The sequence below is a fragment of the Paroedura picta genome, chromosome 6 (genome assembly GCF_049243985.1).
Source record: "Paroedura picta isolate Pp20150507F chromosome 6, Ppicta_v3.0, whole genome shotgun sequence".
Lineage (NCBI taxonomy): Eukaryota > Metazoa > Chordata > Lepidosauria > Squamata > Gekkonidae > Paroedura > Paroedura picta.
In genome coordinates this window covers 58,844,758-58,859,360 of record NC_135374.1, presented here as the reverse complement: position 1 = coordinate 58,859,360, position 14,603 = coordinate 58,844,758, and the positions used below count along the sequence as shown (strand labels likewise).

Sequence of the window (14,603 nt, the reverse complement as noted above, 5' to 3'; positions counted from 1 at the left end):
CGCCACTTACAGCCACCATCACTGCCTGCTGCCCGCCGCCGTCCACCACCGCCCCCAGCCGCCGCCACCACCACCACTGCTGCCACAGCAACCATCCAGGGGACCCCACAGAAGGGGCCCGATGACCCCAAATGGGATCACGACCCCTAGGTTGAGAACCACTGATCTAAACCTTCTTTGGGTTGAAGGGTTTTTTTTGGGGGGGGAGGCAGAATATAAACTCATGCATCATCCTGCCATTGTTTCAGTGGGAGGGGGATTCATTGCTCTGCTCTGGGAACAGATGCATTCCTTTGCTCATCAGTGTTACCTTACTTTTTGCTGTACCTTTGATCTGTTGGGTAGACTAATTGGTAGAGTTATATTGACAGGATGGCTCTGTAAACTGGAGGAAGCCAGCATATTATCCAGGGCTCAGACTTGGGTGTTGAACGTAGCACCAGGGTATAACTGGGGCATTTGTTCTCTTGGGAAAGTAGTGAGCCTGCCTTTTCTAAATTAGGGTGTGTTAGTGTATGTTGCTAGTTTCAACAAAGAGCCTCATGTGTACTATTTTGCTTTATCAATAAACTGCCTTTTGCTGCTATGCCAAGCCTGGCTCACTGAGGAGTTGGTGGGAGTGAGCTACCAGGTTTGCTGGTCACAGTGAAAAGGGAGCTACAGCATGACTTCCCCTACCCCCCATATGGCTAGAGTTTGTGGGTCTCCACCATATGACCTACATATGCCCTCAGAGAAAGCATTCTCAGTGATAAGAGGTTTGCTGATCATGGGATTGCTAGAGAGCCAGTCACATGTATTTCCAAGCCATTTGTCAACACATTTTCATATACAGTAACTATTTGCCAGAGAGAGGCCATCTCTGTAATCCCACTTTCCTGAGACTAAACCCTATTGAATAATGCAGGATTTACTTCTAAGATGACATGCTTAGACTTGTCCACTGTGTTTTGAAATCCTATTATAAGAATTTGTGTGAATGGCTTTTCCAGCAACAAATGTTTCATTGCCATATTTTTGCCAATCTGCAAATTAGGCTCCACCTTCCACCACAAACATGATGAGCCACCAAACACTTGTGTCTAATAGTAATTAGACTGACACACATACAAATAAACACCAGAAGTTTTGTCTTTGCATGCCCAGTTGAGGAAAACTGGTTCTTTCTGTTTTCATCCCCCATACACACATACATGCCACAAACTACACTGGAGCTTAGTCAGCCTCCAGTATGAGCTACTAGAGATATATACAGTATGTTTTCAGTACTCATGAAATCTGCATTTGCCGTGCCATGATTCACCAACCTGCCATTCTCCAACAATGCAGACTTCCAGTCAAATAAATAACCCCTTTGATTATCCTGTGGAAGTTGACACATCTCATACTTGGATGGCAAACATTTTTTTCTGGTAATGAAAGGAAGTGAGTAGTTCTGTCTGCATGTACTGTCTTGAATAAAGAAGTTGATCTTGGACACGTTTCTCACTCTTCTTTAAAAGTCACATAATACAAATAGGTGGAAAGTTGGTTTGTCTTCTGCTGAACTATGCTTAAAGATATAACATTCGTATTTTTAAAAGTTAGGAAATGACTGGTTTGAGGGCCAAACTTATATATAAATGTGTTTATTTAATCCCTACTTATAGTACCTACCCAAAGGCCAAATTCATCATACATAGTGCCAGTTCACACATCACTGAGTACACAGATTGGATCTGGAATCCTCACCGTAACAGTCAAGTGTGAACTGTAGATTCTTCCTGTACATGAGGTGCCCAGTTCAGATCAAAATCATGGTACATGTGGAGAAGGGGCTTTAGCCTTCTTCCCAGGCCATTTTCCTGATCTGGAACTGTCCATGGAAGTGCTGTTTAGCACAGAGAGAAACTCATGTGTATCTCTTGGCCATGCATGGTTTTCTACAGTACATGCAATGGGCCTTTATCTGGATCAAGAACACTGAGTACAGGAACTGAGGAGAACCCACAACTTGTGGTTGAATGTTATACAGGGTGGGGACCTATGCCCTCCGTAATGTGAGAAGTGACAGTAAGAACATGAGCTTTGCTAGATCAGACCAGTGGTCTAGCTAGTCCAGCGTCACGTTTCACACAGAAGCCAACGGGTCACAGTGGAGGACCAACAAACAGGGCACAATATTTCTTCCTGAAGTAGAGAAGTCGTGGGTGGGGAGAAGGTGCTTCTTAATCCTTCACCTGCCCACTCTTTTACCTCATTGAAGACCGTCAGCAGAGAAACCAGCGGAGAGAGGAGTCAAGCTGACGACAACAAAATCAATCAAAACAACTTTAATAGTCAAAAACTGTTCAAGCACGCAGCCAAAGGCGTAAAGGGAGAACAATGCAAGGTGAAAGGGCTATGGATGATATGCAAACAATGTAACAAAGACCAGACAGCCTTTTCTAAAATTTAAAAGAAGCCTTGTGAAGCAGTTTAATGCAGAGGTGTGTAAATGGGGAGGGGGCTGTCCAGCTCTTCCCCCACCAGATCCTTTCTCACTCACAAATCCCCACCCCTTGTGCAACTCCTGTGTGCCTGTGTTTACCTGACCTTCTGCTTACAATGGCCTCTGCCCAAGCTGCTTTGCAATGTAAAAGAAAGCTTTGTGGTCTGTCCTTTCAAAGATGGTTGCAAAAGTTATGAAAAGATCAAGAGAAGAATAGATGCAAGGAAGAGGTGGAGACATTTTCAGAGGGCTTAGAGGAGAACAGGAGGCACACCCTGATTCAGTGTGGGTGTGTTGTAAGGAAAAAAGAGTGCACTTGGGGGCATGGAGCCTAAGGTATCACATTAAAACTTTAAGAACACTGTTTGTTTCTGTCCCTCCAACAAATAATGCTCTGAACTGAAGTAGATCCTTAAAATGGCTGTTTTACAGATGGGAAGCCATGGCAGATTCTCCCAAATCTAATAGGATCCAGTGTATGCAAGGATTTAGGCTATAACACATGCCTGCGTTCTGCAGAGGAGAATGGTAGACTTCACATGGCCAGTTCATGTATGTTAGTGGACCAAGTAAAAGGAGGAATGACTCCTCTGATTTAACCCTGGCTAGCTGGAGTATATATCTTTCATAAAAGCCAGAATAAATATTTCAGTGCTGATACTGAGAGCGATGAAGGAAGAAAATGCATGGCACAGTTGGGTAGTAAATGTGTGGCAACGTCTCGTGACACACTTCTTCCCAGCTTGATTTGGTTGTTGGGCATCCTTTCTGCACCTGCAAGTCTGTGTCTCTGGGTCACCTGTCTTTGTGGCTAGCTACCTCACCAGCTGCTTCCAGGCTCCCTCCCCCAGCTGCCACTTATAGCATGAGGCCGGCTCCTCGTGCCCAGATGACAAACTCCTTCCCAACAAGTAAGAGGTGTGAGGTTCACTCCCAACATCCAGACCTCAGGCTTCCTCCCAACCCAGGCTCAGAGTGTGAGCCTGACTCACAACATCCAGGCTGCAGGCTCCCTCCTTCGCACAGTTTGGTGAGTTTGCATGTTTCCCTGTTTTCTTGCCAGGCTTTTGCAGTGTTCATGATAAGCTCTTACCATTGCTTAAAGTCTGCCCGACTTGGCCGCACCCAAAGCAAGGCTCTGCTCTCTGTGTGGGCAGGTTTGTATTGTACAGTGAAATCGAAGAATGGGAAGAAATGTTCTCACTGAATGCAGGATTTGAAAGAACTAGGGGAGGGATATTTGCAATGTTTGCCATTTCCCTAGAATGCCTGTCATGTACTGAATGTAAATTCAGTGTATCTCATTGTAGAAGTAAAAGGGTTAGGAGGAAGTTTGTAGCTATGAAGCGCTACGTAGGATGCTGAATGATGTAAACATTGTTTACTGTTTGGTACACCATGCGTGTGTATGTGTATGCCTCATGTTTTCCCCCCCAAACAGTGTAGTATTATATCTCTAAAATGTTCCATTAATGTACTTATTAGACATTAGTTATTAAAGACATACATTAGATACATTTTAATCCATTGTTTATTTCTATGTGAATATCACAATACTGATCTACAAATATCCTTAGTATGCATTTTAAAGGTCTGTGGAAAAAGGACTACAAGTATGAGGAGGGCTATTGTTATGCTCTCTGATCAGTAAAAAACAGTAGCCCTTTTCACATGTGACAGAGAAAACCCTACAAATAAGTCCATACATCTGTTTGTAAGAAAGTGTCACTGCACCTTTACATTACAAATGAAAATGGGAACCAGTACCCAGAACAATGTGGGGATTTTAATCATATATTTAGCTGTACATGAATCTAATGAAACACGAAAATTACTCAATATACATATAAAGAAAACATTGAATGTAGAATTTATGTAAATTGTAATTGCATTCATTGTGAACAGGGCTATAGTACCATAATGCTCCATAAATATAGTCAGCTTCCAGGAATTGCTTGCACATGTATAGTACAACAACTAAGTATGTGATATTATAATCATCAAACATTATGTGGGAGTATTTATACAAGCAACATTCAGTGGATACAGTTAGATGTGGTAACAGCACAGTTTTTTAGGCATGTGACGGCAGAAATACTTCATGATGGAAGCTGATGTAAATCCACAAATTTGTACTGACTTCCTTAAAATGAAATTTAAGGCTTCCACCATTCTATCAAAATCAGGTATATTGTCTCTCTGAAAAATATTCACACTTTATATGCAACTTAAACAAAAAGGTATCTCATATAACAAGCAATATTTCCCATTTTGATCAGTGTTTAAAACCCCCATTAATAAAAAAATATAACCCTGCAGACAAAGGCATTCCAGTGTGGCGTGTGAATGATGCAATACTATGGAATTATTTAGAAGCTGAACCCACTTACTGAGCCACATAATCTCCACCCAGGAAACCACCAACAATAATCTGTTTCCATGCCACACATTATTATATCCCCAACTCCATCCAACTGACCACAGGCCAAACACAGCTTTTTCCACCTTGTCAAGTCCCCAGTGTGCATAGTTACAAGGATTCTGCAGAGGAAATGCTTAGGTTTTCTAACATGTACTGTGGACTTAGGGGGGTCAACTGATGGCGATGGGGACACAAATGTAGGTAAGGGGATCTCGCTGCTTGTGTCTTATTGTAATTTTATTGTATTTATTGGTTTTATACTGAATGTAAACAGCCACAAGCCAGTTAATCTGAGAACGGTAGTCCATTAAAACGATGATAATTAATTAATTGATACAATGTAACAGCATGATATGACTTCCAGGATCTCCCCCTCCCCAACTTCTACACCAGAACAAATAGCTGGGGCTGGCTCTGCTTCTCCCACCCCACCCCCACCCCCACCCCCACCCCCAAATTCTACACGAGGGCAAATCACTGGGGTTGGCTCTGCTTCTCCCCTCCCCCATGTCAGAGCTACTTGCTGGGGCCGGATCCATTTCCACTCAGCAAGTTCTGATGGCAGCAGGAACTTGGAGGCGGAAAGCTAACTCCTTCCTGGTTGAGGGCTCCCTCGCAATAGGGACTAAGCTACAAGGGAGGGCCATTCCTGGCTGAGGGCCAATCAGGGTGCGAGTGACCTGTCATTTTGGAAAATATATGGTTTACGGATTGCTGGGAAAGCTGACACTTAGAAAACTGCTATTGTGTCATTCACACATAGAAAGGATGCATTTGTGTCCCTAAAGTCATGCATTTAGGGATCCTTCAGATATAACAGTTTCTTACACAGTAATTCCTTTTGTTTAGCAAATTGTGTGTGTATACCATGTGCTCATCAGCATGCACATGGGTCTATTTTGCAGTGTGTTCTCGCTGCCAGCCCAAATGATGGCATGTTATGAACACACAGCAAAATGATACTATCGGTTATTTGCAATGGTAGACGTACAGAATATGTGTCATTTCCATCAGAGAAATTATATCAGTGTAGAAAACTTATCATGGGCAAATAAACAGCAGGTAGGGAAGATACATTTCACTTCCACTCAAGAGCAAACTCCCACATATGCATTCTTAAAGGCTTGAACAATGCAAAAGTTTTCACACAAACTTTTCCCTCCCTAGGAGTAGATCTGAATGTTGTTCCCCTTTAATGCACCGTTTCCAAATCCTCATTTACAAAGATTTCTTTTTACTTCGGATCTTAACTCACAGTTTTCCAGTGAGAAATTCCCACTGTGCTGCTATTTTGTGTTGTCCATGTGTCACATGTTTACATTGCCTACCATCGCCCCCCCCCAGGTTGTTCCGTGAGCAATCTGTTTATATTTTTAAGTATAATATTGAAAGTATAAAGGAGAAACACGCAACAGTCTTGATCGCATTTTGTAACCCCTTTCACCTGTCCTCCCCACTCCATTTCCGGATCACAATTTTTAAAAAATGGCATGGTCCACATTGCTACGGGACCGCAAAGTGGCATGCTCTCAGTTCAAATAAAATGTTCTCAACAGTGTGAACAGTAACATTGGGATCAGACAGCAACCCAATCTAAAACGCATTCCTGTTTGTGTTTTCTAGCGGTGGGGTATGAACGGGGAAAGGGTGTGTGTGTGTGATGAAGCAGCCCTTAGCTTGCTGTCCATACTCTGTGTTTTAAATCTTTATTGTGAACACACAACCATCGAGGTCCAATTACCATGGCCAGCCTATCACAAATCTACCCAAACACAGAGACCATTATACAAATAATCCCAAAAAGAGATCGAAAGAAATGTATTGGTGGCTTGCATTCATTAACAACCCGAGGAGCAGGGGGGAAACTTTGGGTTGCCCATGCTTCTGGCTACTCCACTGCCTCATTGGGGTGGGGGGAAGGCATGATGAGATAGCAGGATAACACGGGAAGGGTCTCCCATCAGGAAGCATACAAACGCGTGGTTTACTATTGCGTGTTTGCAAGCAGGAAGCAGTGCATGTTTTACACCTCCATGCAGAAATGATCAAGGTTTTAAAAAATGTGTTTAACTATGTATTTTATTAACCTCCTTTGTGGCCCTGATAGTTTTGTAAATGAATAAAAATAAAGAGTGACTCCCAAGTGCAATGAAAGTAGAAATATATATCAACACAAGAAGCTGTTGTCAGACTATTAGTCCTGTTGCATATTCATGATTTCAACCATATACATGCATCTTAATCTATGTAGTTTCGTAATCTCTGTAAATTTCAGATGTTAGTCAGGAAAAGTACCAAAACTCCAGAAACATCTCTTAACCTGACAGTTGATTAGTGTAGCTGAAGAAACAGTTATTTGTCTGTTCTGCTTGGAATATTAGCTAGATAAAGCTCTTGCCCAGTACCCAATGCCTAAAATCAGTTAACAGAATATGACCAGAAATGAAATTGGGATCTAGCATGTTTATTTGAATCATAGAATCATAGAGGGCCATACAGGCCATCTAGTCCAACCCCTTGCTCAACGCAGGATCAGCCCAACGCATCCTAAAGCAATTTGTTTATGGTCTCACTGAGACACAAGGCAGAGTATATAATGTAAATCAATACAATCAATAGGATGAGGACACATCTGATGAATGATGTAATGGGCTGTATAATATAAGGATCAGTGTAATACAAGGATTGTAGAAACCTAAATCAAGGCATAACTATTAAACATGACAGGATAATATGACTTAGTGTGCTTATTGTGCCTGGCCTAAAAATGGAATAATATAATGTCATCCATTGGTACAAGTAAAGCAGGGATAGTCAAACTGTGGCCCTCCAGATGTCCATGGACTACAATTCCCATCTGCTGGCAGGGGCTAATTAGAATTGTAGTCCATGGACATCTGGAGGGCCGCAGTTTGACAACCCCTGAATTACAGTATGTTTCACTGCAAATGCATATGATAAGGTCTATAGTTTGTTATTATTATCATTCATCCCATTCATTTCCATCGCTTTTTATGCAGAGAATGTCAGTCTCAATATTTGAATATAATTATTCCCATGTTCTGATTTTAAAGTGTTTTTTCTCCCCCAATCCTGCTTAGGAACCAGAGGCTGTTTCATCCTCCGAAGACAATGGCAATGGCGCCCAACAACACAGACCTGAGCATAATCCTTTCCAAGCTGTTAAAAGAATACATAGACCAAACAAGCAGCCTGAAGCCACGCCCTGTGGCCCCACATGACCACCACGAAGTCATGTATATTCTCTTATTGCTTGGAATCTTTGCCTTCTTCACCTTAGGAGTAATGCTTAGCTACATCCGCTCCAAAAAGCTTGAACATTCACATGACCCCTACAATGTGTACATTGCCACTGACATTTGGCATAAGAAGGACAAGGCTGAGCTGTACGCCAAAGTGGCAGAAAACTACAGATTGTGCTGTGTGTTTGAAAACCCTCTTGCGGTAGAGCACCCTAACAGTCATATTCCTGAAGTGAAGCCTTCATAGCCAATGGCTAATTCATGGGACTGGAGTCATGCTGGACCTTCCATGAGCATGAAGGAAAAGGTCTTGGAATGCATTCATGAATAACAAAATAACAGAAAAACACCAGTCTTTCAGAAGAACACCCAAGCAGAGAGAACAAATTCCAAAGGGAGAGGGGGTAGCCCTGTTGGTTTGTTGTAGCAAAAAAGACATCTTGAACCACTGTCAGCAGAGACAAACTCATCCTTTAACTTACCAGAAAAGGGGCACTACCTTGGAGAGCCACTGGCAGCCAACTAAGCCAAGCTCCAGTGCTGCCACTCGGTTCTGTCCCAGCCAGCCTTTGTGGAGCTCCTAGTGCCCCGGGGGCCACACCGTTCAGTGTGCTCTTAGGCTTTATCGTGTTCGAATCCATCTCATCTGTCAGATATAGCCACAGTAAGAGAAGTACATGTTCAGCATTTGTAATCCAATGTACTTTGGATAGTTGTATTGGTAAGAATGCTGTTCTTTCTAGCTTGGGTATGAGAGTCTATCCCTTCAGGAGACTTCTGCAGGCTATAATCCATTTCTAGCTTAGCCTCCCACAAAGCCAAAATGTGGAGAAAGCCCCCCTGCAGACTATTTTTTAACTTGAATTTCATAACAGGACAGAGATTAGGGTTTGATCTCATGTAAATTAAATATCTAACCTGTTGTCAATCATTTTAATATGGGATGGCGGAAGACCAAGTTAGTTTAATGTGATGCTGGTCAAATCATTTCTTTGTGTACTATAGGCCACTCAAATGGTGGGTTTTTAAACATTCGAGATGTCTAGGGGAAATATTTACTTGGGAAATGCTATGAGTGGTTGTGCAACTTTAAAGCAAGTTCCATAAAAGATGAATTAAGAGGCTGACAAGTACAGACACTCATAAGTATCCTGCTAGTAAATATGAAAGGACTAAATACAATATATCAGCAGATGGAACATGAGAGCAAATGAAAGTATATGATGAAATCTTAACCTACAGAAAGGTTTGTTATTCCTTTGTTATTCATGCTCTCCTTGTTTCTCTTCTAATTTTCCCCCTGACAAATTCCTTTATTGTCACAGTTGTTCAGTGCTAGTTGGAAAGAGACACTTGATTTATCTAATTCTAGTACTCTTTCTTCACATAAATGTTTCACACCTGATCCTGGTAGCTAGATGGCCATGCTATACTTTAAAGTTTAAATGCTAAACATATTATGGTTTGAATTCAGTTTAATAGATATTGCAGTTCTCAGCGATTCAAATCAAAGAAAAATGTTGTGTGAAATCCACAACATTCATACGGCACCCATATAATTTAAGCTGTCAGATACTCCTTGGACTTCTTTTAGAGCAGGCAGATTACTATAGTACACAACTGCACTTTTTTGGAGGAGGGGATGGGTTTCCTTTAATTTTTATATTTTCCACTGAAGGTCTCAGTAATTTCTGGTTATTATATAACTTCTGTGTTATTTTAAGCCAATGATATATTTATTTTAAAAGGGGGATGATTCCATCTCTATATCATTTCCTCTATAGAGGAACTTCTAATGCCATTCGGGGGTTCAGCTGAGGGCAGTCAGTTATAAAAAGGCATCATATGAGGGTTCCCAAATGTCTGCTTTCAGCTACAGCTGACTCTGGGCAAGCCAGCCTCTGAAGCTTGTCATGGCATGGAGCTAAGCATTATCAACTGCTAATGCCTGTCAATCGAGCTGTTGCTTAATGTTTGCCACCTTGGATTTGAGAATTTGATTGTATTGTACAGTCGTTATTATTGTCATTCTCCTTTATAGAATACATTAATTTTTTTCCAAAATTAAAAAAGTGTTCCTCACAAATTGGTGTTGCATTTGTTTCATATTTCTGTTGTGCTCCACTTGATGTGAGAAGCTTTTTTATTTTTTAGCATATAAAAGTACAATATAAGAAGGGAAAGTGCAAAAGGATCCACTGCTAGTGAGAACAGAGGCAAAGATCATGCTTGAGACATAATACATTCACGATATCTCATTTGCAACCGGTTCAATTATATCAGGGTTCTGGGATGTCAAGAGAAACTGAGTCTTTCATTCATCCGAATGCAGAAAAAGATCGCGCCTAGCAGACGCAGAGGGAGGCAGATGCGGCAGATAAGCTTTTTTTCCCCCTGGCTTTCTCAGTCTTACTATAAGGGGAAGGAGTACATTGTGACACATTTGATATTTCAACTGTTGCTATGCTCAGATTTTGAGTCAGCCGTCCCCCCTTTCTGTCACTTTTAAAAACATAGCTATTTAATATCACTAGTAATTAATCTATTTGGTATTTGCTTCTCAATATAAAACTTTCCATCCAATTGTCAGGGACTGTATCTAGAATCATAGAGCTGGAAGCAGCCATTCAGGCCATCTAGGCCAACCCTCTGCTCAATGCACAACCTTCTTCCTGCCAGGCTGCAGAGAGACAGGATAGAAAGTCCCTGTTTCATAGATGTCCATTCTTTCTTGCAGAATGGACATAGAAAGATGTGGGATGTAAGATCTTTCTGCCATCCCAGGATCCTGAAGTAGATAGTGGGGAAAGGATTAAAATTGGAGCACACAAACAAAGGCAGCTAAACTCTGCCTTTGCCTTATCTTACCACACTTCCTTGATTTTAACAATCATCTTCCCACACATCTGATTTCCCATATCAGAGGTAGGCTGAGAGAAACATGACTCAAGCAGTGTAGTACAGCAGGTTCGCGCAGAGGAGAGGGCAGGAGTTAATTATACTTTCCCTCAAACCCTAGCTTGTAAAAATATAAATTCACCCATGCATAAATAAAGATTTCGCAGTCCAGCTTTGAATTTAACAAGGCTACCCTTTTCTCTCTGATCTACCTGTGGCAGGACAGTCCTACCGCCCCATAAATACTAGGGTACTTTCCCCCCAATTTTCCCCTCCCAAACTGCAGCTCAGTCAGTAAGCAGGGGCAGAAAGCAATTAATTGGCCACTCTAAGTATGTGCCACCACTGGAGGGTAACATCTGCCCCCCGGGTGTTTACCAAGATCATCACTAACAGGCTTAATATTTTTAGCATTGCCAAGCTCAAGGCTCTAAGTAAGGAAGCATGCTGCTCTTTAGTGAAACAATTTTAAACAAGTTCAGGGGAGCTACAAGATGGGTTCTAGGTATAGCAAAGTAGAGTAACGGAAAGTTACTGGCTAGGTACTTACATTCCATGAACACCTTTGCTGGTTGCATGGTATCCCGACCCCAGGATACATCTGCAAGCATACTCTGGTATCGTTCCCTTCTATTATCCCTCATTGCAACACACACATGAGCAAGTGTGCTTCTCCAAAAACCACTCCAAAGAACACAACCCCCAAACAAAGGACCAGTTCCCTTTTGCAGACCCCTTCCTAGGGCTCAAGCCTACCAGAACTTGGACCGTCCAATCATGGAGTGTAAACTCTTTTCCTTAATGGTTGTAAATGCTCTCTCTTATCTGGAGAAGGGCATCTTTCGCATACTCTGCCCATTTCAGGGATGCCAGGGCACCCTTCCATCATCCTGACTGTCACAGCATGTCTTGCCTTTCTGTACCAGTCATTCACAACACTCCCTAACAGCTGCTTTTAAAGATGGATGTCAAGAGATCCTCTGTCAACAGTTTTCAATCATATGGACATAACTGATCTCTAGGGTTACCAACTCCAGCTTGAGAAATTCCTGGAGATTTGAGGGTGGAGTCTAGGGAGAGTGGGATTTGAGGAGGGGCAGGGTATAATGCCATACAAAACTGCAATTTCTCTCTGGAGGAATCAATCTATGTCATCTGGATATCAGTTGTAAACCCAGGAGATCACCAGACCACACCTGAAGGTCAGCAATCCCACTGATCTTTCCTCTCTCCTTTGGTTAGGACCTAAGCAGTCTCAAGAGCTCTTTCCTGGGAGTAAGTCCCTTTGAATGACATAGGGCTTGCCAGTCCTGCTCAGAAGAGTATCCCATTGTATTCAAGGGAGATGTCCTCCAGATGAGCTGTCGTCCAGACTGCAGCCTCTCTGTGATTGCTGATGTCATTGCCAGGGTGGGGTAGAAAAATACTTTTAGCCTATACTTTAAAAAATTGCATTTCTATCCCACCTTTCTATAGGTTACTCAGAGCAGTTCAAAATATCACCTTAAAAAAATCACAAACAGCAAAACAATAATAAAAACAGTAATGATTTTAAAAGCCACACAAAACAGCAAAACAGTTGAAACCCTCCATTTAGAGACAATAAAAACAATATTTCTACTGCATGTAAAATATCTGACAGCAGTAAAAACAAATTGACCATAAAATCTAAAAGCCTGGCATTAATTAAACCATAGGAAATTATTTATTATTTATTTAAATTGTAGGCAACTTTTTCACAGGCATTTGTAATGTTTTTTTCTGACTCTGGAAGGTCATCAGTTGGGATGGGGGTGGGGGAGGTACCTCATCAAGCATCTGGGGCAGAGATTTCCAAGTCTTGAGGGCTGCCAGCTAGGATGGTCAGCCCCACCACCACCACCACCACCAGGAACAACCACAAGAGAAGGGTGGGGAGTAAGGCTGCGAGATTCAAATTGGGAAACTCCTGGAATTTTGAGCATGGCGCCTGAGGAGGACAGTGGAGTATAATGCCATAGAGTCCTCACTCCAGAGCATACCTTTTCTCAAGGGGGACTGATCTCCGTAATCTGCTCAGGCATCACAGAGTGGAGAGGTGGGGTGCTCAAAAGAGAGCACAACTCTCTTTGTTTCCCATGACTAATTGAGCAATTAGCTTGCGTAATATTTCCAAGAAAATGCACCTGTTTCTGCATGCTATGTTAAAAAAAATAAAACTGCTCGTTCTAAATAAAACAAATTAATTTACTCATTGAGCATAAGACATCCAGTCTGTTTGTCTAACTTCGTTTTGTCACCACCTGGAGTTTGGCAACCCGATATCATGCCTTCAATTCTGAACACTCACTGCCAAGCTCATCCTGCAAAAGTAAGCTTTAATAATACTGACATTTATAGCCTCTTCACTGCCACATGAATAAAAATTCTTGTCAAGTTTTTGTTTCAAGTAGGTAGCCATGTTGGTCCACAGCAGCAGAATTAGTATCACAGAGAGAATTTTTAATAGTCATTGTTATTATCTGTATTTATAACGTCTAAAAAGAAATCAAAAGCCGCTTGCACTGTGCCCTCTCAGAGATAGATTTCCTTAGGTTTGCAATATAAGGAAACAGTTTATTCTCCCAGGAGCACCATCTAGTGGTCGCAGGACAAACTACACACAAACAACCAGTTTGACATAAGGGTGATCAACAAAGATTCTCTTTGGAAACAGGAAATGAAGCACAGGATGTGGTCTGCATTGCAGTTTGGTAATGGAGCTGTGAAGATAACATGTTCAACCTTTCTTATAAACATTACATAAGTATTCATTACTAGACAGGGAGACATGTGCCGTGGTAGAGAATGTTTTAGTCCTAGAATAAAAAGGCCATAATATCTCTGTAGTACTGTATTAATCAGCATACTGCAAAAGGGGGTGGGGGGGAGTATTAATAAGGTATGCACTGGATGTCTACTTCAATGGGAAAGTCAAATACTAGTGAAAAGAAGCAGCATTTAAGAACTGATTTTTTTTTAATGACCATCATGCGGGAGTTCTGATCCAGTTTTTGTCATCCCCCAGAATCTCCCGTTAAAGACCTCAGCTGCAAGCAGTCTTCTTTACTAAGGTTTGTGTGTTTAATTTAATTGTAGGAACCTTCAAAATGTCAAATATTTGAAGATGTTCCTTCATTTTGATTATTTCTTCATATTTAAGGGTAGGGTTAAAATGAAACTCATTCATATCTAATTTGGTTATCTTTACTCCTCCCCCCCCCGTCTTTTCTGTGAATTTGTATTTTTATTTGTATTGTTCCCGTTTCATGTAAACTACCCTGAGCCTTCGGGGAGGGCGGTATATAAATAAAATAAATAAATTCTGCACTTTCCTCCAAGGATCTTGGAGTTTTCACCATTTAATCATTTAAAATACCTCAGGAGGTAGATTAGGTTGAGAAAGAATAAATGTTCCAAGATCATCCAGGAAGTAACCAAGCAGGGTAATTTGAACCCACATCTCTCTGGCCTAGCAACTAGCAGGAAACCGGGGGGGGGGGGCTCAGGACTTGTGGGGATTTATCGACAT

At 41.7% G+C, this 14,603-nt stretch overlaps 1 protein-coding gene across 1 annotated transcript; it reads left to right on the top strand.

Moving 5' to 3' along the window:
* Positions 1-3,308: 3,308 nt before the first annotated feature.
* On the top strand, positions 3,309-10,241 carry KCNE1 (potassium voltage-gated channel subfamily E regulatory subunit 1). The gene is made up of 2 exons (XM_077342635.1): positions 3,309-3,500; positions 7,994-10,241. The coding sequence occupies exon 2, from the start codon at positions 8,025-8,027 to the stop codon at positions 8,400-8,402; it is 378 nt and encodes a 125-aa protein (XP_077198750.1). The 5' UTR covers positions 3,309-3,500; positions 7,994-8,024; the 3' UTR covers positions 8,403-10,241.
* The last annotated feature ends 4,362 nt before the right edge of the window (positions 10,242-14,603 follow it).